Here is a 26598-nt window from a genome sequence, read left to right on the forward strand (position 1 = left end):
CAGGCTGCCCAGGGAAGTGGTGGAGTCCCCATCCCTGGAGGTACTTAGAAGACGAGTAGATGAGGCACTTAGGGACATGGTTTAGTGGACATGGTGGTGTTGGGTCGACGGTTGGACTCGATGATCTTAGAGGTCTTTTCCAACCTCAATGATTCTATGATTCTGTGTACCTTGGCTTAATGACACAAGCCTAGGGTGCATATTTCACTTGCTCTCAGGGCGTTAACTGTTACGTTTTCTGTGAAACTTCTATCAGTGAGGTTTTCCAGGGCTAACACACTCCAGACTGGGAAGCATTTCATACTAGAGGTTTCAACAGGATCTAGGCATTCCCAGTCTTGAGTTCAACCTCTGTCCGTTTCAGAACTAGAGAATTATTCTTTATGGCTGAGCAGGGTAGTTAATTATTTAGGCAAAGTCAGGCAGCTCCAAAGCAGGGCAGACACAAAGGGTTGGGAAAAGTGAGCATATCTCACTGCTTTATCTAATTTAGACTTGCCAATTCAGTCTGAGTATCCCGTCTTCTGGGTGGGTATTTTAATCACCAAGTTTCTGATTATTCTGAGGTGGCTTGCTCTTTGATAAACATATTATAAATTGTTTCAAACTATTTCAGTTTAATTCTACTGCAGAAAAATGTGTTAAACTAATTTTTTTTGAGAGAATTTTTGTCTTTCAGGCAACCTGATGTTTTATAATTTCTTCTGTATTTCTCAGTTCTGTATTAAAAAAGCTATATCATAAGCTGTTGAGGTCTGTAAGGCTGTAGAATATATGTTGCTAATTTCATTTGTATTCCTCTCGCTGGCGAATCGGGTTGGTACACCTGAAATGTGACACAATGAATGGGGGGTGGCAACCACCATCTCTTGTCTCATATACATGTATATCATGCTGTCTTACTTATAGATATTTCAGGATATTTAGTATCTAGTGATAATGTATATTATTTTTCTCCGAATGATACAGCAGAAAAATATGTAACTTTATTTTGCTTAAAGCCATTTTTCATTCAGTATATATGGTTACAGTTTGGCCATAGTTTCTGCTGCAATGCCAGAGAAGTGCCTTCTGGAGTTCTGTCAATGTTTAGAACCAAAGAGGAAAGATGATTTAGAGGCAACACTGAGAAGGAGCTTGTAGCTACACTTAAGTAACCTTTAAAGATGTATGGTATGCAGACTGTTTATCTTCTCCCTACAAAAATACCATGTAGTAAAACATTTTTCCTCAGTTATCAGAAGGCCTAACTTCTGCTTTTAGCATGGTGTGAACTAATTGTGCAGCTGCTTTGTCAGCAGGCTGTATTGTCTCAGCTTTGCAAAAATACCAAACTGCTCACTGAGCTGCCTGGTCAGGCTATATTCTCACTGTGATGTGGAGTTTTGAGGAACAAAACTAATGTCTCTATTACCTCTCGTTCTAGTGCTCATGATCTCACAAAATGGGATCTGTTCAGTAACTGCTACAGATTACTAAGAACTGGAATTGAACATGGAGCTATGCCAGAACAGGTACAGTTAGCAACAACTGCATTGCATCATTTGGGGATTCAAAGTTTTAGAGAGTCTAGTTGTAGAGAAATGCAAAAGATTAATGCACTAGACTTCAATTACTTAGGAAAAACATGGAGTTTTGAATGAAGTTTGTATTGTAGCAAGGCACTGTCCAGGAGGTGAAAAATCTTGGATTCTGTGATTTTTGAGCTACTTGCCTCACCTTTCTCATCTGTAAAGAAAAGAATAACTAATGTTCCTAGCTGTGAAAAGCAATCCATAAATCATTATGTTTACACTGAGACCCAACATTTGTAAACCTTGGCTGCAATTAGAATTACCACAAACGATTATTGTGCATTGAAGGTAAGATGGAAGCTTACAAAAACCAGGAAACAAGAACAACATTTAGCAGGGATGCTGGCCAGCCTTTCCAGTGGAGTTCTTTTAGTGGACACATCTTGGACTTTGTTTCCTCCTAGTTTGGTTTTAGTCTTCTCATGGATGAGCACAGGGACCATTTCAGATTCTCCCAGGATTCCAGTTTTAACTGCAGACTGCCTGCTCTGGTATTTCAGCACATTTTAAGTTATAATTTGATTTCAACTAGAAGCCAGTTGTTAATTCTAACCCAACTTCATTGGGGGGAGGGGGGGAAATTCTCATGAAATTCTGTAAAAGTATTTTCTAAAAAGGACCATATGGAGGACGCATTGCCACACGCCATGTGAAAGTCATGGCTTTAAGCTGTGGGACCTTCTGCTCTCTCTGCAGTTGCTACTTAATGCTGGAGTTGTCCTACCTGGAGGGAAGGGGCCAGCAGATAAAAACTGTCCATGCAACTACCAGCCATCTTCAGTTTCTGGGTTTGACAGTGATACGGCTCCCCAGATACTTCTGTAAGATCTTAGGAAAAAATTTCTGAAATCTGAATTCTCCTCAGTATTTCTTCCCCCAGTCCACTAGAAGGAGTTTGCTGAAAAGGAATGGTTTGGTCTTTAGTGATATCTTTCAAAAAAGTATTTTGTGAAGTGATTAGAGCTGTTACAAACTTGATTTATTCTGCACAGAACCACAAACTATTGGAAGCATCTTCAAGCCAAAAAGATTTTGAAATTTTTAGCACCTAATATAGATTTGAAATTTTAAAAAGACACCATGGATGTTTTTATGGGCACCATAAATATGAGCCTAGTCTTCTCTATGAGAAAATACATATTTTCTCCCTTTCTTTAGAAATTGGGCTACATGTTCATTTGACAGTGGAACAAATTTCCAGACTGTTTTACTAGTGAAGTCAGATTTAGAGGTATTTAAACAGATGCTTTTGAACTGAGATATGTAGATGTTGGGTTGTACTTCTATCATGTTGTGACATCACCTCTTGCTGTACTCTAATGCAGTTTTCTGTTCTGTTTCCCAGCATTTACACAGTATTTTTTTTCACCTGTAGTAGGCTGGTTTCTTACTGCACCAAACTGACTAAGGAAAAACATAATATCCTTGAAAACAAAAAGTACTACCTAAGAGCTGCTCCTATTTCTTCTCCCCAAAATGCATTATAAATTTTAGATACACTTTACTGATTTGCTTGATATTTCCAATGTGCTCGGATTCTTTCTGTTCCCTCTGTTACAGATAGTTGTTCAGGCACTGCAGTGTTCCCATTATTCTATTCTCTGGCAGCTGGTGAAGATCACTGAAGGCTCCCCTTCCAAAGTAAGTAGACATTTGATGATACAGATTTTACTGGAGAAACGCAACTTGCCTAAAAAGGCATTAGACCTGATTCTCTGTAACTCTATTCATTGTACAGTCATTTTATGTTGTTATGAAACAGATATAAAATGCTGGTGTTTTGATTTATTCGATATTTCAAGATCTGTTTAACATCATGCGTATGTCTAAGTAAGCTATACAAACAGCGGAAGCTTGTCTTTATCAGGATTTGATACTAAATGATTTTTATATTTTTATTGTTGAAGATACTTAATGCACTTTGTGAGTACAGCAGTTTGCATGAATGGATAAGTAATGTTGACAATGCTTACCTAATAGTTGTAAGCTATACTGTTGATCTGTATACCACAGATAGCTTAATATTATGTGTATTTGCCTTGCTTACCTTTTACTTACATCTTTTATGTTGCTAAATATAAATGTAAGGTTATAGCAGTGACAGTTACTCATATAAAGTAAGTGCACGCAATTGTAATGCAGTAAGGACAATGTTACATGTAACTTGTTTATTATACTTAGCTTTTCCAGGACCTTTCCTTAGCTCTTTTCTCAATCAGAGGCAAACATCCTGTCTTCTTAGGGTTTTTTCGAAAGTAATACTTCAAATTAAAATGGTATGAAAACTGAAGTAGTAAGGGCACTTCCCCATCAGCATCAAAAAGAAAAAGATGCTATACTAAAGTAGTACTAATATAAACATTTTATGCACATAAAAATTATAAAAAATTGTAAATTCTTTGAGGTTTTTTGAATACTACCATATATTGACATTTAAAAATAGCTACTAGAAAAAAAGAATAATTGGTATTCTTTATTCTGGCTTTTGTTCCCGTTTTCCCCTCTCAGCTTCTTTAGCTTCTTTCTCTTTAGCATGGTGGTAGTATATAATATTACATCTTGACTCCTGGCTCTTTTCTCAATCAGAGGCAAACATCCTGTCTTCTTAGGGTTTTTTCGAAAGTAATACTTCAAATTAAAATGGTATGAAAACTGAAGTAGTAAGGGCACTTCCCCATCAGCATCAAAAAGAAAAAGATGCTATACTAAAGTACTAATAAAATAAACATTTTATGCACATAAAAATTATAAAAATATATTGTAAATTCTTTGAGGTTTTTTGAATACTGACATATATTGACATTTAAAAATAGCTACTAGAAAAAAAGAATAATTGGTATTCTTTATTCTGGCTTTTGTTCCCGTTTTCCCCTCTCAGCTTCTTTAGCTTCTTTCTCTTTAGCATGGTGGTAGTATATAATATTACATCTTGACTCCTTATAACTGAGAAAACTGAATACATCCCATTTCTTTTAAATGAACTCAGAATCTCATCACAATAAAACATCTGAAGTCCTCCTGGCTAGCAGCATTGTTATCCTTAGGGAGAAACTTGACTTTGACAGAAGGAGCTAAGTAACTAAAAGTAAATCTAGGAGGCCATACACTGCTTCAACCCTTAAGTCCATAAAACCAACACACCAAATCTCATTCTTAATGCTTCCCTGGTAAGGAAAACTGGATTGCTGGTCACCTGTGTAGTGGGTACCCTGTACTTGGTTATGAAAAACCAAGCACTTAAAGCAGGTGCACTTAGAGCACCTGGTTGACTATCCAAGCCTGGACACTGTCTTCAACACCTTTATTAAATTTTTCCCCATGTGCTCTTGACTATTGGGTCTTGCTAGGTGTCTTACCTACTCCTGAAGATGCCCAGCCACTCTGTCTTCCTATTTGCTGGGCCCCCTTGAGCAGCAATGCCCAGTCTTGCCTTGCTCTGGGTGCAAATGCCAAGACACAGAGCGTTTGGTGAGATTCTCATCTCCCTCCGCTGCCTGTCTCCATTATTTTGAACTAAATACATAAATTGCTGCAGTATAACATAGATGGTGCAGGGTGATAGCTGTCAGCATTGCTGGAAAAAAGTTTCATGTTTTCTTGTGTCTATAGCAAAAGAAACATACTTAACAAACTACAGCTAGCAACTAACTTATACAGCATCGATCTGTGTAGGACCTGGTCAGAAGCTTTGCATTTTGGTCTCAAAGTATTAATGTGGACTGTTGTTTGCAATATTACCATGATGGTCCAGTTAAACTGAAAGAGAAAAAGACCTTTATTCATTTCAGTGACTGCATTTTCTTGCGGACAAGCTTAGTGCAATTGTATGGCTTTGCCTACTTTTTCAAAATAGGATAAATTTATATGAGACATTGTTTTATAAGATGAATGCAGAATAGCCTTGATCTCTCATGTATTTCTAATACTATTCTGATTCATATTAGTCATAATGTAGTTCATAGGAATGGAAAGAACTATGAAGGCTCCACTGAGAATGACCATTCAAACTACAACTCAATTCTGCTTCTGGAATCCCCAGTGAAAATGATGATTACTATTAACCTTGAGAGCTGTTATTAACTTACTGTTTGGGGTTTCACTCCACTCCCTACAAAAATAATGAGTGTTCTGCATGCTTAGTTCAAGAGGAGCACTGCATTAATGCCCTTCAGCTCTTCATACCTGGCCAGCAACCTCAGCTATGCTCACCACAGAAACAGGATAAAGAGAAATCCACAAACCTGATGTGGTTGTAGCATTTTGTTTTGTGTGGGTTTTTTCTATCAAACTTTCCACTGTAGTTTCTTCACTGTGAAAATAAATCTGATCTGCACTCTATCTGCCGTTTAATCCATTAGGAGATCACTTTGCCCATGGTTGTTTTATAAGCCATGTTTTAGGCTTATAAATTAGCAGACATTAAAGGGGATCACTTCTGAAGTATGATTTATGGGAAGACAAAGGCATTAACACAAGCATCTCAAAATGAAAAATAGTGTATTTCATGAGCATTTTTTAAGTATTCAGGCTTTCACAGGAAGATTTCTGACACGGTATTCTAATATGTAGGTCCATCCAGCTTTCTAGGGTTACTTTGCTGTAGCTGTAATGATCTAAGGACAGAGGGAGGTGACGGTTTGTAGGCTGAAGTGGTATCTTTAGTAGACCAATGGATGTAGCTTTAAAAATTAGAGGGGCTTTTGGACATAGAAGCCTTTCAGGTTTGAAATAAAAGCAGAAGATTACAAAGCAAAATACAAGCTGAGAACAATTGCTTGGTTTCTATTTAGATACAGATCAGGTAAAGTGCCTCTGAAGGAAAAGGTCATTGGTACCTATAGGGGGGTGGGAGCAGGGGAAGGTGAGGTGATAAGACAGTTACTAGGAGGGAAGTAGGAGCTGGATAGTGGGGAAGAGAAGGAAGATGAAAGATGAAGAGGCTAATGGGGAGAAGGGAATTTATAATATGTCATAAAACTAATCCTAAGTTCTTGTTTTTCTGTATCCAGTAGATTTATTAATTTTTGTTCCCAGGCTCGTGTTTAGAAGATGATTTTTTAGATTTCCCTTGAGCATCGAGGCTGAGAGATCAGAGATGGAGGGATCGATTTGTAAGAAATGTTCATCTGCTGCCAGCTGGGTCATTTGTGTGAGTTCATGCTGGCAAATAGTAGCTGCTCTGTTTCACCTACTTAGTTACCATGTAGGCATTCAATGCACAGGATAAAGTATATTAACATTTTGGAATTAAGTACAGGATTCAAAGGTGTTAATGTTTCTGTGGGAGGAAGTATTAAGTTTGGTAGTAGTGGGCATATATTGGCAAGTTCTACGTTTCTTAGTCAGGTATGCTCTGCATCCATTAGGTGTACATTTTATTGCAGGGAGTTTGCGGGTGGGATGGGTGGTTCTGGTAAGATTTCTTTCAAAGTGAGTTCTTCTTTGAGTAGAGCTCAATTGCTTAATAGTTTTGTGTATTGGTTCTAAGGTAGAGTCATACATGGCAACCAGGGGTATACAATCTGGAACAGAATCTTTTTGGAATTAAGTTATTCTTTATGTGGTGTTCAGATAGCTCTTCCAAAAATACAGCCTCTCTCCTAAGAGGATTGCCCTTGTTTGGAAACTGTCCTGGGCATTATGCCCAAACCCAGGGCACATTTATTGCTTTCTGAGGAATATTTTATATTAGAGCTGTAATGTTTTGGGTTATGGCTGACTACATGAGGTTAGGTGTGTTGGTCTATAGGGAAAGATATGTGTGGCAGGGAAAAACTGTTTGACTCTTGTGGTTTAAATCAAATTAGAATCAAGTCAGCTCATTGATTTATTAACAACACATGATTAACCTGCAGTCAGTGCCACACAGCTCCAGGATAAGTATCAGCTATACAGCAGGTAAACCAGAATACTAGACAGTTTCATAATGCTAATGAACGCCTACAAATTTTGAACTACCCTTCTGTAACTGTTCACAAATTAATCTAATCCCCTCCCCAAGACACACACACAATTTTGAGTTACACGTGCACACCCCCACTTTCACAGGAAATGTGAGGTACATTGCCCTTCTTTTGGGAGCATGAGATCCCCTGCTTATATGTGGCTGCTGTTGGACGTGTGGGTGCTCCAGCTTCATGTGTACCCACACCCACAAAGCACTCCACAGTCACATACACGTGCTTGAGGTTGTGGGTTCCCACCTGTTGCACCCCATATTGACAGTCCTTCAGATGGATGCAGGCTACTTAGAGCTTCCAGGGGAGAGGATGTGCCACAGGTCACAATGTTGGGGTGTCTGACTTGGTTTGACTGCTGCTCTGTTCCACCTCAAGATTCCTCTCCATGATCACAACTTTTCATGCTGCTTTTATACTTCTTTTCAAGGTGACTCCTCTTTTTCTCAAAAGTTTCTTGGTAATCTCCTGGTCATTTTAAGCAAATTCATTGTTAACTTTCCTCTTAGCATTACCATTTTTAGGCAAATACCCCCTCGGAACAGGTGGTTTTGGGTGTGCTGTTCACAGGCACTGTTGCACTCATGTTCTCATCATATCAGCTGTTGTTTATCCAGGCTATTACCAAGAGTGTGCTCTGCAGATTCCCCCCCACTATGTAATAGCATTTGTAGATTATAATTTTGATCATAGAGCTTAAGGAAGTTATATCAGCATAAAAGTGTTTCAAAGACATTTTAATATAAGGATGATAATTACTGATTATTTGAATTAGTAAGAAAGTCCAAATTATCTGCCCAATAATAAAGGTTCCACCAGTTAACTTAAATACAGCATAGAGTTGGGGCGGAGTTATTTTAAAACTCTTTTTCAAGGTGGCCAGTGGAAAAAAGAGTGCATACAGTGGAGTCAGTGTCTAAGATCTGAAAGGAAAAATTGATCACTAAAAGGAAGGTTGCAGCAGGTAAGGATGAAATGTGTAAGCTTTGAAATATCCATAGCCTAATGCTCTAATCTTTCGTTGTCATCTTGTACATGTTCAGAGGAGGTTGAGGCCATGACTGTGTGGGCTGTCGGTAAGCAGACTAGTGGTAAGCAGCACAGTATTGTGGGGGAAGTGGTTTATACTGTGTAGTTTGTGGGAGCAATCTGTTGTAGCCTAGAGAAAAACTGTTCTTAACATGAAAAGGGGTTTGAGGATGGTTTCAATGGAAGCTGGTAATTTCTCAGCAAGAGTTCTCTTGTTTGTAGATCTTGGGGAGCAAGATTGCTTACCTCTCTTGAGGTAGGAGACTTGGGGATTAGATTATGTAGTTGTTTTTTCCATCTAGATTTCTTCATGTATTCAATAAACCAGGTGTCTGGGACTATTATACTATGAACTGTACATGTATGTAATGAAAAGGAAATATTTGCGAAAGAATAGAGTCCAAAATCTTAGAACAGTAAAAAAAAAAAAGCATGAATAGAGCAAACATTCAGAGGCAAGACAAAGGCGAAACAGTTCTGAATGAGCAGCAGCCAGACTAGCCAAATGCATAGCTATTACAAAGTGATTAGTAGGCAGAGGAATTAGTAGAGGGGATTTAAAGAACAACATAGTGACTTGGTGACTTTTCATATTTATATGGGCACAATGAAAGAAAGCACAAAATGCTGAAGGGAGGAAAAGAGTCACAAGGTGCAAAAGGTTGGATTGTGTTCCACAGTCGCGTTGAAAGCAAATGGCTCTTGAACATTGTAAAGTTTATTGAAGACTTGGAGTTGCAAGGAGAAGGAAGTTAATGCTACAAATAAGTAATTTAGAGGAAAGGCAATGGGAAAATAGGAAGAAAAGCATTGGGTTTATTAGATGAACCTAGCAGAAGCACAGCATTTCTATGTGGCTTCAATGGAAAAAACAAGCTTCGATTTAAAGCTAGAAAATAACTGAAGAATTTTAGATAGCAGTCTTGTGAACACAGTTGTTCGGTAACAGGTGGTGGCAAAGCCAATACAAGTCCTTGCTCTTAGTGGCTCCTCCTTGTTCCTGCCATGGACTAGTTAAATTTGAAGATGATATGCTGTACAGTTCAGGAAAGGGTTATTTTTATCCTGGGTCACTTTAGTGATCCAGTTCACAGTGTGACCCCATGGTTTTACCCTGGCAACCAAGAGGATGGTAAAATTTTTTATACCAGTTTTTCTGCTGAAGACAGCATATCAGGTAATCACACCTCAAGAGCCTTGGCTGTGTGCCTGAGAATGGTAAAAGACTTGAAAATCTAATTCTTTTTTTTCTTACCATTTTCTGTTTTTTAAAAAATTACCACTCTCTAGTAGTCTGGGGATTTCTCCAAATTTAGAAAAGTTCCAGATGGCTCTGTTGCACTGTTCAGTCAGGCTTTCTTCTGCTGTCTGTAACTTTTCAAAAGGAATCTTTGTCATGCTATCAAGACAGGATAATACATAAAGTGTACCTACCTGTTACTCATTCTTTGATAGAAAAAAAAAAAGTGGGAGACATGCTCATTTGCTTTTTAAACTTTATATAGGATTTTTCATAGGTTTTAGTTTATTGAATCCATTGAAATGGAAGATAATTGTGATAGAAAGTAGGAAGTTATTAAAGTGATTGTAATCCCAATGTTTAAAGCTGTAAATCAGATTACTATGTAACAGTGAACTGATAACCCTGGCATCAGTCCTAGGTAAAATCTTGGACTGGCTGATAGAAAACACAGTCAGTACAAGGCTGAAGGGCAGAAAGAACATGGCCAACAGATAAGACCGGAAAGAACAAATAAATTTGTTCTTGAGAAGATTGCATTTTTGACTGATAAGGAGACCAGTTGAAATACCAGTTTCTGTAAGACATTAGTATCACATTGCATTTCAGGTGAATATGTGAATTTAATGTAATTCATAGTCAATAGCTCAAAGCTGGTTAATATATTAGAAAAAATTCTAAGTGGGAAATCCTCACACAAGGGGATAGCTTCTGATGCATTCCAGGAGAGATGCATTCTCTGCTAAAAACTGATGATTTTTACCAATCATCAGGGAAAAGGTAAAGTGAAGGTATTTAAAATGTGGATGACATAGATCAATTGGTAAACAAAATACAATTAAAAAAAGAAAGAGGCATTTTAATGCTGCCAAATGGAAGGCTTATATCTGGGAACAAGACGGCTGATGAGTGGAAAGTTGGGACTTAGACTAGAGCAGAGCTGTCTTACAGATCATGTAATGGCAATGTAATGCAGTGGCACAAAGGGATCCTTGGCTATATTATCAAAGAAAAAATTAATAGGAATAGGAAGGTGAGGTAGCTCATAGACCTTCAGTGTCCATATCAGAAAATCACACTCACTCTATTGAAAATTAGAAGAGGTTCAGAGATTTAGGAACACTTGGGGAGCTTCGGCACGCTTGCAGACCTGCCTTCTGTTGTGAACCAGTACAGAGGGAATATACGGACCACAAAAAGGCTTTTCGGTAAACAAAGAATAACAAGAAGAGAAGCTAAAACTAGAAGTGAGACACATGGACTGAACAGCCAGCATAATTAAAAATTGGAATTTTTATCAAGGAAAATGTTGCATGTACACTATGTAGATTCTTTAGATTTAGGATGGATGTTCTGTAGGGCACGTGGTCTTCCATCTGAAAGCTGATAGGGGCATCATGGAGGAAAGTCTGCAGCAGCGGTAGGCCAGCAGTCTCAGTGTGAATTAATGGCTGTTACGATCCCTTCTTTACATGAAACCAGTGATGGTGAAAACTGGGAAGGGAAAGATCTTTCAAGCAATGGTCCCAGGTGCATGTGAGAAATGCTGTCATCTGTGGGGCCCTGGGCAGAACTGCTAGTGGCACGGGAGGAGATCTGAGTGCTGGGAGACACATGGTATGGCAGGCAGGAGCAGACAGGGCAGAAGCATTTGTATCACCTGAGCAATGCAGAGTAGCAGAATCTATGAATCAATGCTGACAAAACTAGTCCCTTTCACAAAACTTGAAGCTAACACAAAGTCCTAGTGATTTCTGGTTCTTGTTTTCTTCTTGGTGTTTGGTTTATTACTACTGTAAAACAGAGTAACTAAGTATGTGCCAAGAAGCCATGTACATCTTCAGTATGTTTCTTGGTTACGATACTTGCTGTTTTCTTATGATTATGCTCCAGTATCTTATGTTTTGTTTTGATTTGCTTTCACTAGTTTATTTTGTTATCCATAAAAAATAAGTATTCGTCAGGGTACAGCATTAATTCCCCCAGGTCAAAGTCTACAGCTGGTAGACTTCTGGTACCCACATTTAAAATACACATCAGTTGTCTCTAGATCAAGGTGATCAGGAACAGTCATTCATTTATCTTTTCCACCCACAAATCCTTCTTTCTCCAGATCAACCAACCTCCCTCCTTCTTCCATAACTCGTCAGGTTCTGTGATTTGCTTTCACATTTCCCATGTCTGCGGGCAGTTAGGATAATGTTTTTGTTGACCTTGAGACATTCATTGGTATTTTACTTTTTTGTTCGTGTTGATTTATCTGAGTACAGAATTCTTTATAAACCACCAGGTAGGCTGGCCTTGTTGTACTAAACTTCTTGTTCTGAAACATTTATAATTTACATTCGATATAAAATACAGACAATTTAACTCAGGAATGTATTGGTTTATTATTATTATTTATTACAGGGAAACTTGGGGTCATTCCTCTGAAAATTAATGACTTGTTTTACTCTATGCTCTATGAATAGCATATTTTTTCATGGCCTTTTTTGTTTGGCTAGTTTATGGGATTGGAGGTATGAAATTATCACCATCTCTTTATTTTGCTTTTTCCTAGCAACCTTTTTAGTAATATTTATATATTATCCCTTTTTAATGTTTATTCTAGGAGGACTTGTTGGTATTGAGGAAAACTGTGAAATCCTTTCTGGCTGTCTGCCAGCAGTGTCTATCAAATGTCAACACTCCGGTCAAAGAACAGGGAAAGGAAATTCTGTCACATGCTTTTAGAAAAGTGTGAATATTAAACTGCAGTAAAACTCAAGACAACATTATTTCAAACTTAAAGTAAAATCGTCTGTGCCTTCTGTCTAAATAAAACTGAACAAACACTCCATAAGAAGAGCTGTATTAAAAGCACCTTCAAAGCGCAGCTAATGTAAATTCATTTTTGATATAACAATAAGGATTACCTGGACACTTAGGCTCATGTTCAGCTGTCATAACTTTAGGCATCTATCTCAATCACCTAAAATAAAAGCCTAATCTTTTAGACACTTACTGTATTAACAGATGGAAATAGGCACTTTTAGGGGGTGATTGAGACCTCAAATGGGCTGAATCTTTCTCTGTATATTTCTGGATTTTTTCCCCCTGTTATTGACTAACAGGGAGTCTAGAGTGACTGCTTTCCTGCCAAAGGGAAATGCCTGAAGCATCAGTGATATTTCATTATTTCGTTATCCTAATAATTCCATTAAATGTAGTGGTGAATACTAATGATTGCATCTCTTTCCCATTGTGGCTAAAGGGAGAAAATTGAGGCTTCTAGCAGCACAGGTCATACTACTGCGTATTTTTTAGCAGGAAAAAAGTTAATTCATTTCACAAAAATACTCTGAGTAACACTAAGAATGTAGTGTCCTCTCACACTATGCAAAAATCATCACTTCACAAATACTTATGTCTCCTTGAGAAATCAGAGTAAAATATCTATTTAAACAGTGTCTTCATTATAGAAATATAAAGATCTGGAGAATCTAAAAAGATTTTCATCAATACAACGGTTATAGCTTAGGTTGCTGTGCTATCCTGTTTGGTAGGCTGACTGAAAACTTAAGTGCGTGCATCTCTCTGCATGTGTATGTGTGTGCACATATATGCCAAAAGTATATATGTGAAATATGATTGCATAATAAGGTATCAGATTTTTTTTACGGTTCAGTGTAGTTATCCCATTCTCTGGTGTAGATTTTTGGAAAGCCACGCATGCATGGAGTGGGAAGCTTCTGCTATATTTCAATTTAGAAATTGAAATAAAAGAAATGAAATCCAAGGGCTTCTTGAAATAATTTGCAGTCTGTGAAAAAAAAAAAAAAAAAAAGCTGGTTTGTTTGCTGAGATTTTATGAATATATGCTGATTTATATCAAGTCTGTTGATATCTTTTAGTTGTCTACATATTGCACTTCTATCACACCTCCCAAGATTTTGCAAAGACTGTAACTAACTGGCCTGTGGTTTTTGCCTGTGTTTTTTAAAAGATAATACTTCTTAAGGGACAGGTTTTTTTTTTTGAAAGATAGCTCTGCTTGGCATTTACACTGTGTTCTGCAAGTTGATAAATAAAAATATTAAGAGCTCAGAGATGTCACTAGTTCATGTATTTTTAAGAGAGACTGATGTGTCATTGTCTTCCAGCAGATTTAACTTTAATTGTTTTTTAATATTCTGAGTAGTTACTCTTGGCATATTTTATTAATATTATATAATGTGAAAATATCACCTAGCTTCATGAAAATACCAACCATTCTAGCTTAAGCTAGCACTAATGTCTTTTCTGCATCAACAAATGGTAAATGATCCTTTCCATTACTGCAATGTTTTTGTTCTTGATATATATTAACATGTTTTTATTCTGTTGTTATTTTTTTCACTGGTAATTTAAACTTTTCTTAGAAGCTCCTTTGCAGTTCAAAATTCTGTGGAAGCTTTGAAACCTCAGCTAGACAAAGCCATGACCAACCAGAGCTAGAGACAGCAAGTGTCCCAATCAGAGTAGGTTGGACTAGAGACTCCAGAGGTCCCTTCCAACTAACACTTCTATGATCTTTTTAATTTTCTTCCTTAAAAAGTATATTTCTGCAAGTGCAGGACTGCTTCTTAATCCTTTTGTTTCACTGGATTTTTTTGAGAATTCTATGTAAATTATATTGTCTCCCTAGTATATTTGATTCTTGATCTATACATTCTTTCCAGAGAAGATCAACGTACATATCAAAGGAAGGAAAAAGTATTAAGTATTTATAGAAACAGGACTCAAACATTTCAAATTTTCCTAGACTATTTGAGTGAAATAAATCTCCTGTGACTAGACGTGTCTACAATATGTAGACATCTGTATCTGAGTCCACTGCTGTCTTCATATAGGACTGAAATAAGCACTTTCAGTGCATTATTCATATGCTCTTTTTTAGAGGTCTACATTAGGATGAGCTTAAATTCTAGTGAGTATCAAAGGACTTTAGAGCAGCTGAGATCATCAGTGAAATGAATCACAACTTTTTGGATCCAATGGAGAAAAATCCCAAATACTGGCATCTGTCTCCAAAGTCTAAGTAGAACATAGTTTACAGTGATTTGCGTTTTGTTCTCGCCTAAGTATAGCTCATTCAGATTTTATAACATACCCCAAGAAATAAGTGAGCTACTATGACGTTCAGCATTCACAAAGATTTCATTTTGGAGGTTTGTAAAGCAGATGCTCTCGCTCACTACTTTTCCTTAGGCTTGGTTCAAAAATATGTTTAAACACACATTTAACTATCTTTCTGTTCAGCTGTTTGTAGAGGGGGGATATAGGGCTGAATCAAAGCCTACATTGGATTTCATGACTCTGTGAGAGCTATCCTGCAATCTCTCTTCAGTTGAAAATGCCTTTGGTCTACCACCTACCTGGGAATGGTGATTGACACTGCCCTGAGTGAGACTCCTGCAGGCTTCTGGGGAAAGAGACAGCACATCCAGCATAGATCTTCTAGGAGTCTTTTTACACATTCATACTTTGAACCTTCCTCTTTCTCAGTTTTCAGAACCTGAGGTTAAAGACAGAGAAACTAAGATGATTAAAAAGTACTTTCTGAAAGGTGCTCAAGTGTTGAATGTAATGCAACAGAATACAGCTGGCTATGACACTCCGACTTAAGCCATTGGGGAAAAAAGTGTTGTTCTTGTGCATGAGAGTATACAGATAAGCCCTTTAAAGAAGTAGTTATTAATAGCTGCCGCCTTTCTCTGTTCTCAGGTAATGAGCGTATAATAGTAATGAGCATAAATCATTGAAAATTCTGCCCTGGTTGGCTTTTATCTAGATTTGAAAGCTGTGCAGAGTTACTTGATTCTTTTTGCAGAGAATTGTTGATGAAATTCTGCAAGGATTTCTTTGCTTACAGCTGCTTCTCTGTATTTTTGGGATCTGACAGTGACTCAGCTTGGATTTTCACTCACAATGTTGTTAATTTTTTTGCTTGTTTAATTTTTCCAACTGTTTACCAAAAGAGGTGTTTATTCTTTACTACAAATTTGGCTACAGTCCTTGGATCAGAGGTAGATTTAGAGTTCTTTTCATAGAGGAGAAATGGAAGTTTAATATGGATCATCCTGAACATGGAAGAGATAGTAAACACAGTTCCTTACATAGAAATCAAAGGCATAACATTTTAAAGTTAGGGGAAACCCTCATGAACACTTTTCACAGCACACAAACAACTACAGCAGAGTACAGTTAACGAAGGACATTTAATAATAATAGCAGGGGTTATCTGGAAATTAAATAAATGGTATTTTATTTTTCACTTACTTACGCTTCTTACTACATTCATTCTCTTTTGCCTTTCAGGCTTTCATGCTGCTCTGTGATCTCTTGATGATTTTTAGTCATCAGCTGATGACTGGAGGTCGAGAAGGTCTTCAACCTTTGGTGTTTAATCCAGATTCAGGCCTCCAGTCAGAACTTCTCAGTTTCGTGATGGACCATGTCTTTATTGACCAAGATGATGAAAACCAGAGCATGGGTATGTTTAGCTTTCATGTTTTCTACTTAGCTTTTTTTCATAACAGACACAGAAGAAAGAAGAAAATAGAATTTTCAGATCAGTTTGCTCAAATGTTTTCAGAATTATTCCTTCTTTATTTTTGGGAAGTGTGAATATGAAATATTCAGTATTCAGTACTACTTGTGTTAAAAAAGAATAAGTACCTATAAAGTTCACTTCATAAAAAGAGATGTTTTAAGAAGACATGGAAGTGGCCTGTAACTACATGCTATAAATCTAGACAAAATTATTCTTCCTTTACTGATCTATTTTTCTTATTATTTATTTCCAAAACAGTACCGTCTTAGTTCAGCAGCAGACTTCATTTAATATGGCTTCAAGGGAGGAAGTACGATGGAACAGTACATGGCAGAGAAATCCTTTAGAGTTACTAAATAGAGTTATAGGATCCTGAAGGCAAACCTTACCAGCAAAGCTCTTGACAAAGAAGGCCTTAAGAAACTCTGACGTTACTAAATAAACACCCCTTCAGCTCTTCCCTAAAATAATCAAATCAAGCTCAGGACATCACTGATTTGGTTGGAGACTAGGAAAGTACTTGAGAAAGTATCGTGTATGCTTGCTTACTTTCTTGCCCTTTCCTAGGCATCTGTGCATGGCCATGCTTTGAGAGGCCAGAGTTTGACGTGACCCCATCTCTACCTCCTCACAAGGATGTCTTGAAATTTTTGGCTTTCAGTCAGGGAGAGGCAGATTTGCCAATTAGGTCTGGTTTTAAATAACTTGGTGCTGCTGGTGTGTGTTATAAATGCCTAAATGCAAGTACAGAAGTACCCAATTTCTGAATGCTAAATAACTTTGGACAAGAGATGGATTCCCCGATAGTCAAACTATGCGAAAGAGCTGCTGAGTGCATACTGCAGTGCTCTTTTTGGCACATTTTCTGAATTTCCACTGTACTCGGTTACTTGTATGTTAGCATGACACATAGTTGCTATTTTAGATCTTTTAAGACAGCAATACTTAGAAGTAAGGTCTCAGAGAATGTATTCTTGCTCTAAAGGTGCTTTCAGTCTTCTAGTTCCCTAGTTCCTCAGTAGCTAACATCTTTCTTTGTTGAGCATCTCTTTAAGGATTCCTGGGAAGAATACATTTTGAAACACACCTTCACCAGAAATCTATGTGCAGTTAATCATATTTTGTGAGTTCAATGTTCAGCATTATACCTAAAGGATAGATTTTAGGAGGACAGTGTCTAATTTTTTTTTGCTCTTTAGCAAAATTGCTGTTCTTTAACATCCTGTGATTGGACTGGGAAGACAGCAAAAAGACGGATGAAGATCTTTGTATGTAATCTCCATTCCCTAATGCTGCTCTGACTCCATGAAGTCAGTCTGACCATTTATAACTTTTGGTATTCAGAACACATCAGTAATGATAAAAAGAAATTAAGGAAGGAGGGGGAGGGGGAATGTGCTAATGGGCTTCAATTCTGTGGGTTAAAGCATCTCAGGATTAAAACATGCATGCATATTCAGTCAACTCCACTGCTCGTAAGAGATTTCCTGTGATCAAATATGTGACTTAAGTACTGTGGCTCTGTGGGGACTCTAGTAAGAGTGCAGCAAGAGAGTCGCAGTTGACACGATGTCCCTCCTCCCCCCTGCACAGGTCTGTACTTCTTCAAACTGGTTGGAAGATTCCCTCCAAGAACAGGCTTTTCTAAATACCACAGAATATTTAGTTTTATCACAACTGTCATAGCTGATTTCATTTTCTTATATAAGTTGTGTCATATGCTTTTATTATATGATACTTTATTTCACATTTTATGTGTATGGTTTCATTTTCATTCACAGAGTGGAGTCTTACATGGGAACTTAATACTTTTGACATTGCCATTCAATGTTAATGTTTCTTACAGCTGAATTTTACTTCCTGTTGTTATTGATGCTTTAGAGCCATCGATTTCATATCTGAAAATCCAAGGCATGCAGTAGAAGTATTGCTGCTTCTAATTTTCCTCATGAAATATTTATAGCTTAGTCATGTTAAAGAAGCATCTCCAAATGTTTCAGAAGTCAGGCAAAAAGCATTCAACAAGTCTTCACTGTGGCCTTTCACAGGGTAAAGAAAATAAGCGATTCAGTTCCATGTGGATTATGTTTAGTACCTATTCAGGACTACAGCATCCTTGATCAATGGTGTGTCATGTTCCTGAACTTTCCTAAAGGTCCTAACATAGGCAGGACTCAAGAATTATCACCTTTCATTTTAGCTGTTCCTGCAACAATCCTTGCTTCATTTTAAAGAATTGATTTTTTTCTAAAAGCTACTCTTCGCTAATGTTGCTTTAGAACATAGCAGTTACTTATAAACATTTTATGTTGATGCTTTCAGAGGGAGATGAAGAAGATGAAGCTAACAAAATAGAAGCTTTACATAAGAGAAGAAACCTTTTGGCTGCCTTTAGCAAGCTGATAATTTATGACATTGTGGACATGCATGCAGCAGCAGATATCTTCAAACACTATATGAAGGTACAGCTCTGTGTATTCTCCTCTTCCTAATTGAACACAGATTGTAGTGTCAGGGCCCCTCTTCCTCTCCCTTCCAGTGCAGTAGTTAAAGGTTGAAAAGCTTTTCCAGCCTTATTTGATTTCTTGTAATAGTTTTTCCTTTCTAAATTACACCTGCCACTGAGAAGCGGTAAGCTTTGAACTTCCTCTCCTATGTAGCAGGAGTACCTTATTAAAGGCAGCACCAAAAGTTGGTCCTACAAGGTGCTGAGTATTTCCAGAGAGGCTCCTCTCTACAGAGAATTTCTTATCCTGCTCCTCAAATTCATTCCTAGAATCCACAATAAGTTATCTGTTCAATGTCATATTTGACTGGGAGTCACCCAATCTTGGCGCTTGCCATAAGGTTTTTTTGTGAGAAAAGATTGTTTTAAACAGGAAAGCAGTAAAAAAAAAAACAACTCTGTATGGTACTGCTGTAAGTGGGTATGCATTAACTGAATGTCTTACCAATTTAACGCTTCTTCCATACACTATTTAGGCCCAATGACATTCAGAAAGACTTGCTGCTCAGCTACCACTGCACCCTGTAGTTGCAAGTTTACCTGCCAGAAAACAGGCACATTAGCAGTCCTGACACTGCCAAGCAACACAAAGCCCCTCAGATTATATCAAATTGGCAGGTATACCTCACCTGTCTCTCTTTAAGGGATTAGTCATCACAAAGGTGACAATCAAGGAGGAAAACCTGGAGTGGGGAGCAGGTCCTTTACTATAGATAGTGTTTGAGATGTTGATGCGAAATATAAATGATTTAACTTTAAATCCTCCTTCTCCTGTTCATTAGGAGCACTCAGTACAATAAAATCCCTAGTGCATACTCTAGCCATCAGCCAGGTCACTACTCAAGGTTAGTCTTTCAAACTGAAGCTGTCACAGTCCAGGTTAGTTTCCTACCTGCTGCTCTAGGTTGGTCTTCTCCTCTCCCCATGCCCTTCCTTCTCTTGAAATGGGGGGAGAGTGGGAGAAATTGAATTTAAATTGGAATACAAACAAGAAGGATCTCTGTACCAAAGAAGGCAGGAGCCATATTTAAGAGGGAATGAAAATAAGTGGTTGCAAATGCAAAAATACTAATCGGGCTGAAAGAATACTGGTTGGAGAAGAAAATGTTATATTCTCAGTCTGGAAGTTTTAATGATTATACAGGCTTTTCTACCCAAATGGTCAGTACCAGAGGCTGTGGTTTTCAGGAACTATTCTTCTAACAGAAAAGAAAATCAGCACTTCATACTGACTAATTCCTTACTCAGCTTTCTGGCTTCAGTGAATTCCTTTCTTGGCCATCTAACTCACCTTGCATTGTATATGGAGCTTCACACCTGTGTGCTAGTGCCTGTTCACACCTACTTGTTGAAGGGTGCGTTGGTTCAATGTAATGTTGTTTCTTAGAATTTGCAGCCATGGGTCACTTTCATCAAATATTTAGTTTGGGGTAGGAAATACTCTTTTGTTTGTTTTTCAACATATTTGTTAGAAAATATCATAACAAATACAGAATTTCCTTCTCTCATTACTGGGTGCTGGCTACCAATCAGTTTAAATTTTGATATTGAAACATTGCCTCCCACTCATACAAAAAACCTGGATTTGAGATTAGTTTTTTTAGCAACTGCTGCCTTTTCACAACAAGAATTACAAGTAATCTTTCTATCAGGAAAACCGTAAGGAGTTGTATTACAGGTTAAATTTAAAGATTTAAAGAGGGTTCTTTCCACATTTTTTCCTAGTACTACAATGACTATGGAGATATCATTAAGGAAACCCTGAGCAAAACAAGGCAAATTGATAAAATCCAGTGTGCAAAGACACTCATTCTCAGTTTGCAACAGGTAAGAATATTGATTTTTGTTAGAAATGCCTCACTGCAAAAAATACTGAACAGGATTTTCTCTGGTGCACTTTACAATGAAGCGAAAATACTACAGTTCTGTTAAGACATTATCTTGCTCCTCAATTCAGGCTGTCACCGTTCATTTGTCTCTAATCTCTGTCTCCTTAAGTGTACACTGGCAAAGTTTTGGTCCGATTAAAATGGAAGAAAGGGAGAGAAGAGCCTTGAAGGCAATTTGGTCCAAACTTGATACGTAGCATTTGTTTACTGGTGCCTAGTGAACAAGAAGAATTAGGATGACTTTTTCTTCTTATAATTAGCTGGAAGTAATGCATCTTCTTTACATTTTGTCTAAATACTGATTGATTTTTTCAAACTTCAAGCTAATTAGCTTAAGTCTTCCAATATTGTTAAACATGTTTTTTCCCTGAAAAATTTGCTTTGTAGCAACCATAAATTATTGGCTTGATGATGAAATCTATCCTTGTTCTGCCAACAGCACAAAGTGTGTGCTTCACTAAATACCATTTAGGCCCTTGAAGTACCAGCTATACCCATTACATAGAGAAATTACTTCTGTAAATTAGATGTTTTCAAATCAGCTGGGCCTCCCAAAATTCATTCCAGAGTACTAAGGGATTTCCTGTAGCAATCTGGAAGCTGAGAGATATCTGTGAAAACTTGAGAAAAACAGATGTACTTCCAGAAGAGGAGGTTGTAGCGAGGTGGGTGTCGGTCTCTTCTCCCAAGTAACAAGCGGTAGGACAAAAGGAAATGGCCTCAAGTTGTGCCGTGGGGAGGTTTAGGTTGGATATTAGGAAAAATTTATTCACCGAAAGGGTTGTCAAGCATTGGAACAGGCTGCCCAGGGAAGTGGTTGAGTCACCATCCCTGAAGATATTTAAAAGACGTGTAGATGTGGTGCTTAGGGACATGGTTTAGTGGTGGACTTGGCCGTGTTAACTTAAGGATTGGACTTGATGATCTTAAAGGTCTTTTCCAACCTAAACGATTCTATGATTCTAAGAATCAGTGAGTGTCAAAGTAGCTCCTGTCTTTAAAACTTGGAGAGAGGAAGAAGCCAGGTGCCATAGATCAGTCAGCCTAATATAATTTCATAAAAAAAAAAAATTAGACAAGCTATTTGCAAGTGCCTATGTGATAGGTAACAGACAGTATGAATTTGTCAAGGAGAAATCATGTCAAATTAAGCTGCTTTCATTAATTCTATGGTAACAGAGCTTGTGGATATCAGAGAAACAGTAGATTTAATGCAACTTGATTTAATATTGTCACTGACACTGTCTCCCTTGATATTCTCATTAGCAAGTTAGGAAAATGTGGTCTAAATGGCAATACCAGAAGATATAGAACTAATTGGAAAACTACTGAGTAGTTCATTATTGTACTGAAAGGGCATTATCAAGCAGGCTTTGAAGGCATTTACCCAGTAATGCTGTTCAGATATTCATTGTCTTGAATGATGGAATGGATATTTTGCTTCCTAAATTCAAAAAAGATGCTGATCTGACGGGTGATGTAGGTATTTTGGAAAACAGCATAAGAATGCAGAACCATCTTGAGTTGGGAGAATAATAGATGTAATTCAATGAAGGTACCTGCAAAATTCTGTTTAAGAGTTATCATCCGCACAAGTACAAGATGGGGGACAGTTGGCAAACCACAGTTAAACAGAAGAAAGTTTGGGAACTGAAGTGGATTAGAAGTTGAATATAAGAGAACTCTGTTACATCTCTGTGAAAAAAGTCATTGTAATGTCCACTCCTAACCATAACTGCTTAAGAACAAAAGTCTTTCTCAAGAAAAGTGTTTTCTAGCTGACAGATTTTAACAATTGAATTCTTTCTCTAGCTGTTTAATGAGCTTGTTCAGGAGCAAGGTCCCAATTTGGACAGGACATCTGCCCATGTTAGTGGAATTAAGGAACTGGCCCGTCGGTTTGCCCTCACGTTTGGCTTGGATCAGATCAAGACAAGAGAGGCTGTGGCCACACTACACAAGTGAGTGGTGGTAAATAAACTAGATTTTTACATTACTTCAGATTAAAACTTTTGTTCAGCATACCTTTTCTAAAGGTACGTAATCTTAACAGGTTCTGGAATAATGATATCTTTTTTTCTAGTTTATGTAGAAAAATGGTGGGGGGTGTACATGTATGTATGTAAGAAAGGAAGAAAAACTAGCTGCTACCTAATTATTTGTTGGAATTTATCGGAATGGCCATGTTTATCTATCTCAGGTAAAGCCACTGGTATCATACGTATTTCTGTGGACTGTATCTAACGACTGTAGATAGTTCTTTGTACCACACCACTGTGGATTCTGTAGGCACCAAGGGCTTTTATAAAAAGATATTCCAAAAATATGTTGGAAATCTTTTTTTTTTTCTGTGGATTGAAGCTTTTTATGTAACTGCTGTGTAGGAAAGTATAGAAAGGTGCTGCTAAATTTAAATTATGACTTTCCCATGCCATAGAAAAATTAAAATATTAAAGTTTGCTATCTCAGAGACTAAGTCATTAAGACTAAGATTAGCAAAGCATGACCAAAATGCTACCAGACACTTTCCTGTGCCAAGCAAAAGAGAAGTCAAGACATGCATGCGCCCTTATTGGATAATGTGAAAGTAAATTGTTTTCTTTAGTCTCACATGATAAAGCAAAGATAAGGCAGAGATGCATGTATCAATGTACTGGTAAGTAAATTCTCTTTTCTGACTCTTGATGCAAAAGTTACATCTTGTTATATCTTACGTATTACTCTTATTGCAAGCTTCTGCTTCATGCAGAAACAAGAAAGAGCCAATTGGCTATTCCTGCTAAGACAGTGGCTTTCAGCACCTGCCAAGTTTCTTAGATTGTGGTAAGTTCCTTCTTACCATGTGACTGACAATATGTCTTTGAGATTGAATCCTTACAAATCGAGAGGGAACATTTGATTCCCCTTTGTCCAAAAGCATCTGTTTGCTAGTAATGTGGAAAAAAAAAAAGTTATGATGGGATATAAAGAATTTCACCACAGTTCAGATTTTGGGCAGCATTTAGAAGTGATGGATGGCCTTTTTTTTTTTTATTTTGTTACAAATGCCTGAAAATTTTAATATTTCTTTACTGTAGAGATGGCATAGAGTTTGCCTTCAAATATCAGAATCAAAAAGGACAAGACTATCCACCTCCTAACCTTGCTTTCCTTGAAGTGCTTAGTGAATTTTCTTCTAAACTCTTGCGACAGGACAAAAAGACTGTGTAAGTAATGCTCCATTTTCTTCTGTGGGTTTTGCTGGGCTCTGTTAATCACTGTAGTGTGTGTTTAAGCTCTATGCTTTGAGGTTTTGACAGTCTAATGGGGGCTATAGGAAGTCCCAGTGAGACATTTCACATACATAGTTATTCATTGGTTTATATTTTAAAGTAATAAAAATAAATGAGAAAAGGAGAATCAGATCCACTGAGGGAGGTGAGCTTGAGACCTCACAAAACAATGTTCCTTAAAATTTCCCATGGGGCACTGAAAATAAAAAACAATCTTTTTTTTAGGCTAGAAGAAAAAAGAAATGAAATGTTAGCAGTGCAGGAAATTTACAGGCCTGTAAACACTGCAGTAACATTTCTTTCTGTTAGATATTTACATAAAATGTAAACATACATTTGTTTATTTTAATATAGTGAGTTAGACTGGGAAATAAAGGTTTGTCAAGGCTTCTGTTACTGGCACAATAGGTTAGAGAAAGAGGCTGAGAGAGGACAGTATTGTTGGTTAGGACAGAACAGGGTGGTAGAAACCTGGGAGACTAAAACAAGCAGCCTGAATTTGCTACGGCAGGTAATTACTGCAGATGAAATACTGGCAATTAAATAAATCAGAGGTATTGTTGATAAGGTCTGAATAAAGAGCAAGAAATACTGTTTTATGAGCAACATTTGAACAGACTGTCAAGAGGGGCTGCAGATATCAACAGAATTGGCAAATAGAAAACTCCATTAGTTCATAGTAAAGTCATATTGTCAGCATCGCTGCGGAGATAACACTCTACATTTCTAATAAGTTACATAGCAAATATCCAGGAGTTGGCCACAGCACAGAAGTAGTAAGGGAAAAAGGAAGAGGACTCCAGTCAAAAATCAGCCAAGCACTATGTGCCCAGTGTAGAACTGAATTATTTGAATAACTTTATGACCATTTAAAAAATGCAATTGCCAAATCTTCTGATTTATGGTTATAGATGTCTTTCCAGTCAATTTTCTGACCACAGTGAGTGTAAGTCATATGTATCTACTATAACTGCCTCAACTGACTCTTTCTGACAAACTTTTCTGTGTTTTTTCTGTGAAAACATTGGTTTTAAAGGACTTTTCTGTTAGGGTTAACAATTATGAATATTATAGCTTTATCTGTGTTATAAGAAATGCATCTTGGTTAACTTTGTATAATTTTTAATGTGTACACACTTGAACCAATTTAATTTTTTTAATTGGGTCAATAATTAGTTAATTCAGCAAACACCATATAGAAGAAATAGTTAAACAAGCTTGAGATTTGGATGATCCAGTTGGGCTAGCTTGGCACTCAGTTTTTGAAACTGCTCTTCATTGTTATATCCTTGAATCTTGTCAACCTCTGTCCTATTCTTCAGGAGAGGACTTCAGGATTTTATGACTATCTTCCTAGCTGAACCATAGGTTCTCCTGCATCTGTTAGTTTAAGTGTCATTAGCCCGATTCCTGTTTAATTTAGTGAAGCTTATCCTTCCTGTACAGTAACCATCCCTTCCACAAGCTTCTCCTGTGACTAAAATTTAAAGTTACATCATTCTGTACAATTTACATGACAGCTTAATTTGACCTGATCCTTTGCATGAAATTCAGTACTTCAGGAGATCTTGTTCTTTAGCCTTCTATGTTGCCATTTAAAATTTTTTCTCAAAGTTTCTCCTTCTCCACTCATTGGTCCCCACATACACAACCACTGGTTTCTTTCTCAGGACTGTAAAGATTGCTGTGATAAGTAAAACCAGGAGAAATGGATCCCATCTTTATTGTAGTCACCTGAGCTATTTACTTTAGCCGAATTTGAAGATCAGTGAAAAGAAATATGCCCTTTAGGACATGATTTATCTGATCTGTGCTCAATTACCGCTTTAAGATGAGTTCAGACATGCCCTAGATTCCATTGGCTGTGGTGACTGTGAAAAGAGTCAAGATAACTTGCTTATATGTAAAGATTTCTTTTGGAGATAATCTGCATTCCTTCCCTCGAAAGATCTGTCGTGTTTGCACCCATCAGGCAATGGCTGCATTGCCCATAGTGCTTCACTGACATTACATACTCAGCTATACTCTGGACAGTTGATTTGCCCTTCTCTGTAGCATGACTCCTCCAATCCACAGGGACCTCTCCCCCTCCCTCCAAAGGGGTTGCCTATGAACAGGAAGGTACGTGACCACCATCTGGTGGAGAAGTCCTGTGTACAGGATCATTTACCTCCCTCCCTGGCTTGATCTCCTCCTGCCAAGTGACTGTCCCTAAACTCAGCAATGGGCTGTTGGTCTGGAGGCAAAAGTGCTCTAGAATAACCCTGAAAGTCTCATGAGCATACATCTGCCTGTCACCCAGAAGTCCTCCAGCTTGGCTTCCCAACCCAAGAAAATGAATTATCTACTTGATATGTCTGCATATGTCACCTGCCCTTGCTGCGAAATACCACTCCTGTCACAGTTCAGCAAACACTGCTCTTTTGCAGGGCTTCTACTTCCTTTCTGCTTTACTGCTGGCTTTTTTATTTGGAGGGGGAAAAGGGAGATGTTTCCAGTTTGGGAATGGGGCAGCAACATTGGTTTAATTTAGTTTTCCTATCCTATTTATTTATTC

General features: G+C 37.6%; 1 protein-coding gene across 1 annotated transcript in view; it reads left to right on the plus strand.

The window, feature by feature from the left end:
• STAG1 (stromal antigen 1) overlaps window positions 1–26598 on the plus strand; it is a 157834-nt gene that overhangs the window by 118885 nt on the left and 12351 nt on the right. The window contains exons 20-27 of the mRNA XM_009284948.2: window positions 1427–1514; window positions 3135–3215; window positions 12412–12504; window positions 16140–16314; window positions 18697–18836; window positions 20606–20707; window positions 22582–22730; window positions 23847–23975. Coding sequence (XP_009283223.1) covers window positions 1427–1514; window positions 3135–3215; window positions 12412–12504; window positions 16140–16314; window positions 18697–18836; window positions 20606–20707; window positions 22582–22730; window positions 23847–23975 — 957 coding nt within the window. The remainder of the gene's footprint in view (window positions 1–1426; window positions 1515–3134; window positions 3216–12411; window positions 12505–16139; window positions 16315–18696; window positions 18837–20605; window positions 20708–22581; window positions 22731–23846; window positions 23976–26598) is intronic.

This window comes from Aptenodytes forsteri, unplaced genomic scaffold, assembly GCF_000699145.1.
Source record: "Aptenodytes forsteri isolate BGI_AS27 unplaced genomic scaffold, ASM69914v1 Scaffold679, whole genome shotgun sequence".
Classification (NCBI taxonomy): Eukaryota; Metazoa; Chordata; class Aves; order Sphenisciformes; family Spheniscidae; genus Aptenodytes; species Aptenodytes forsteri.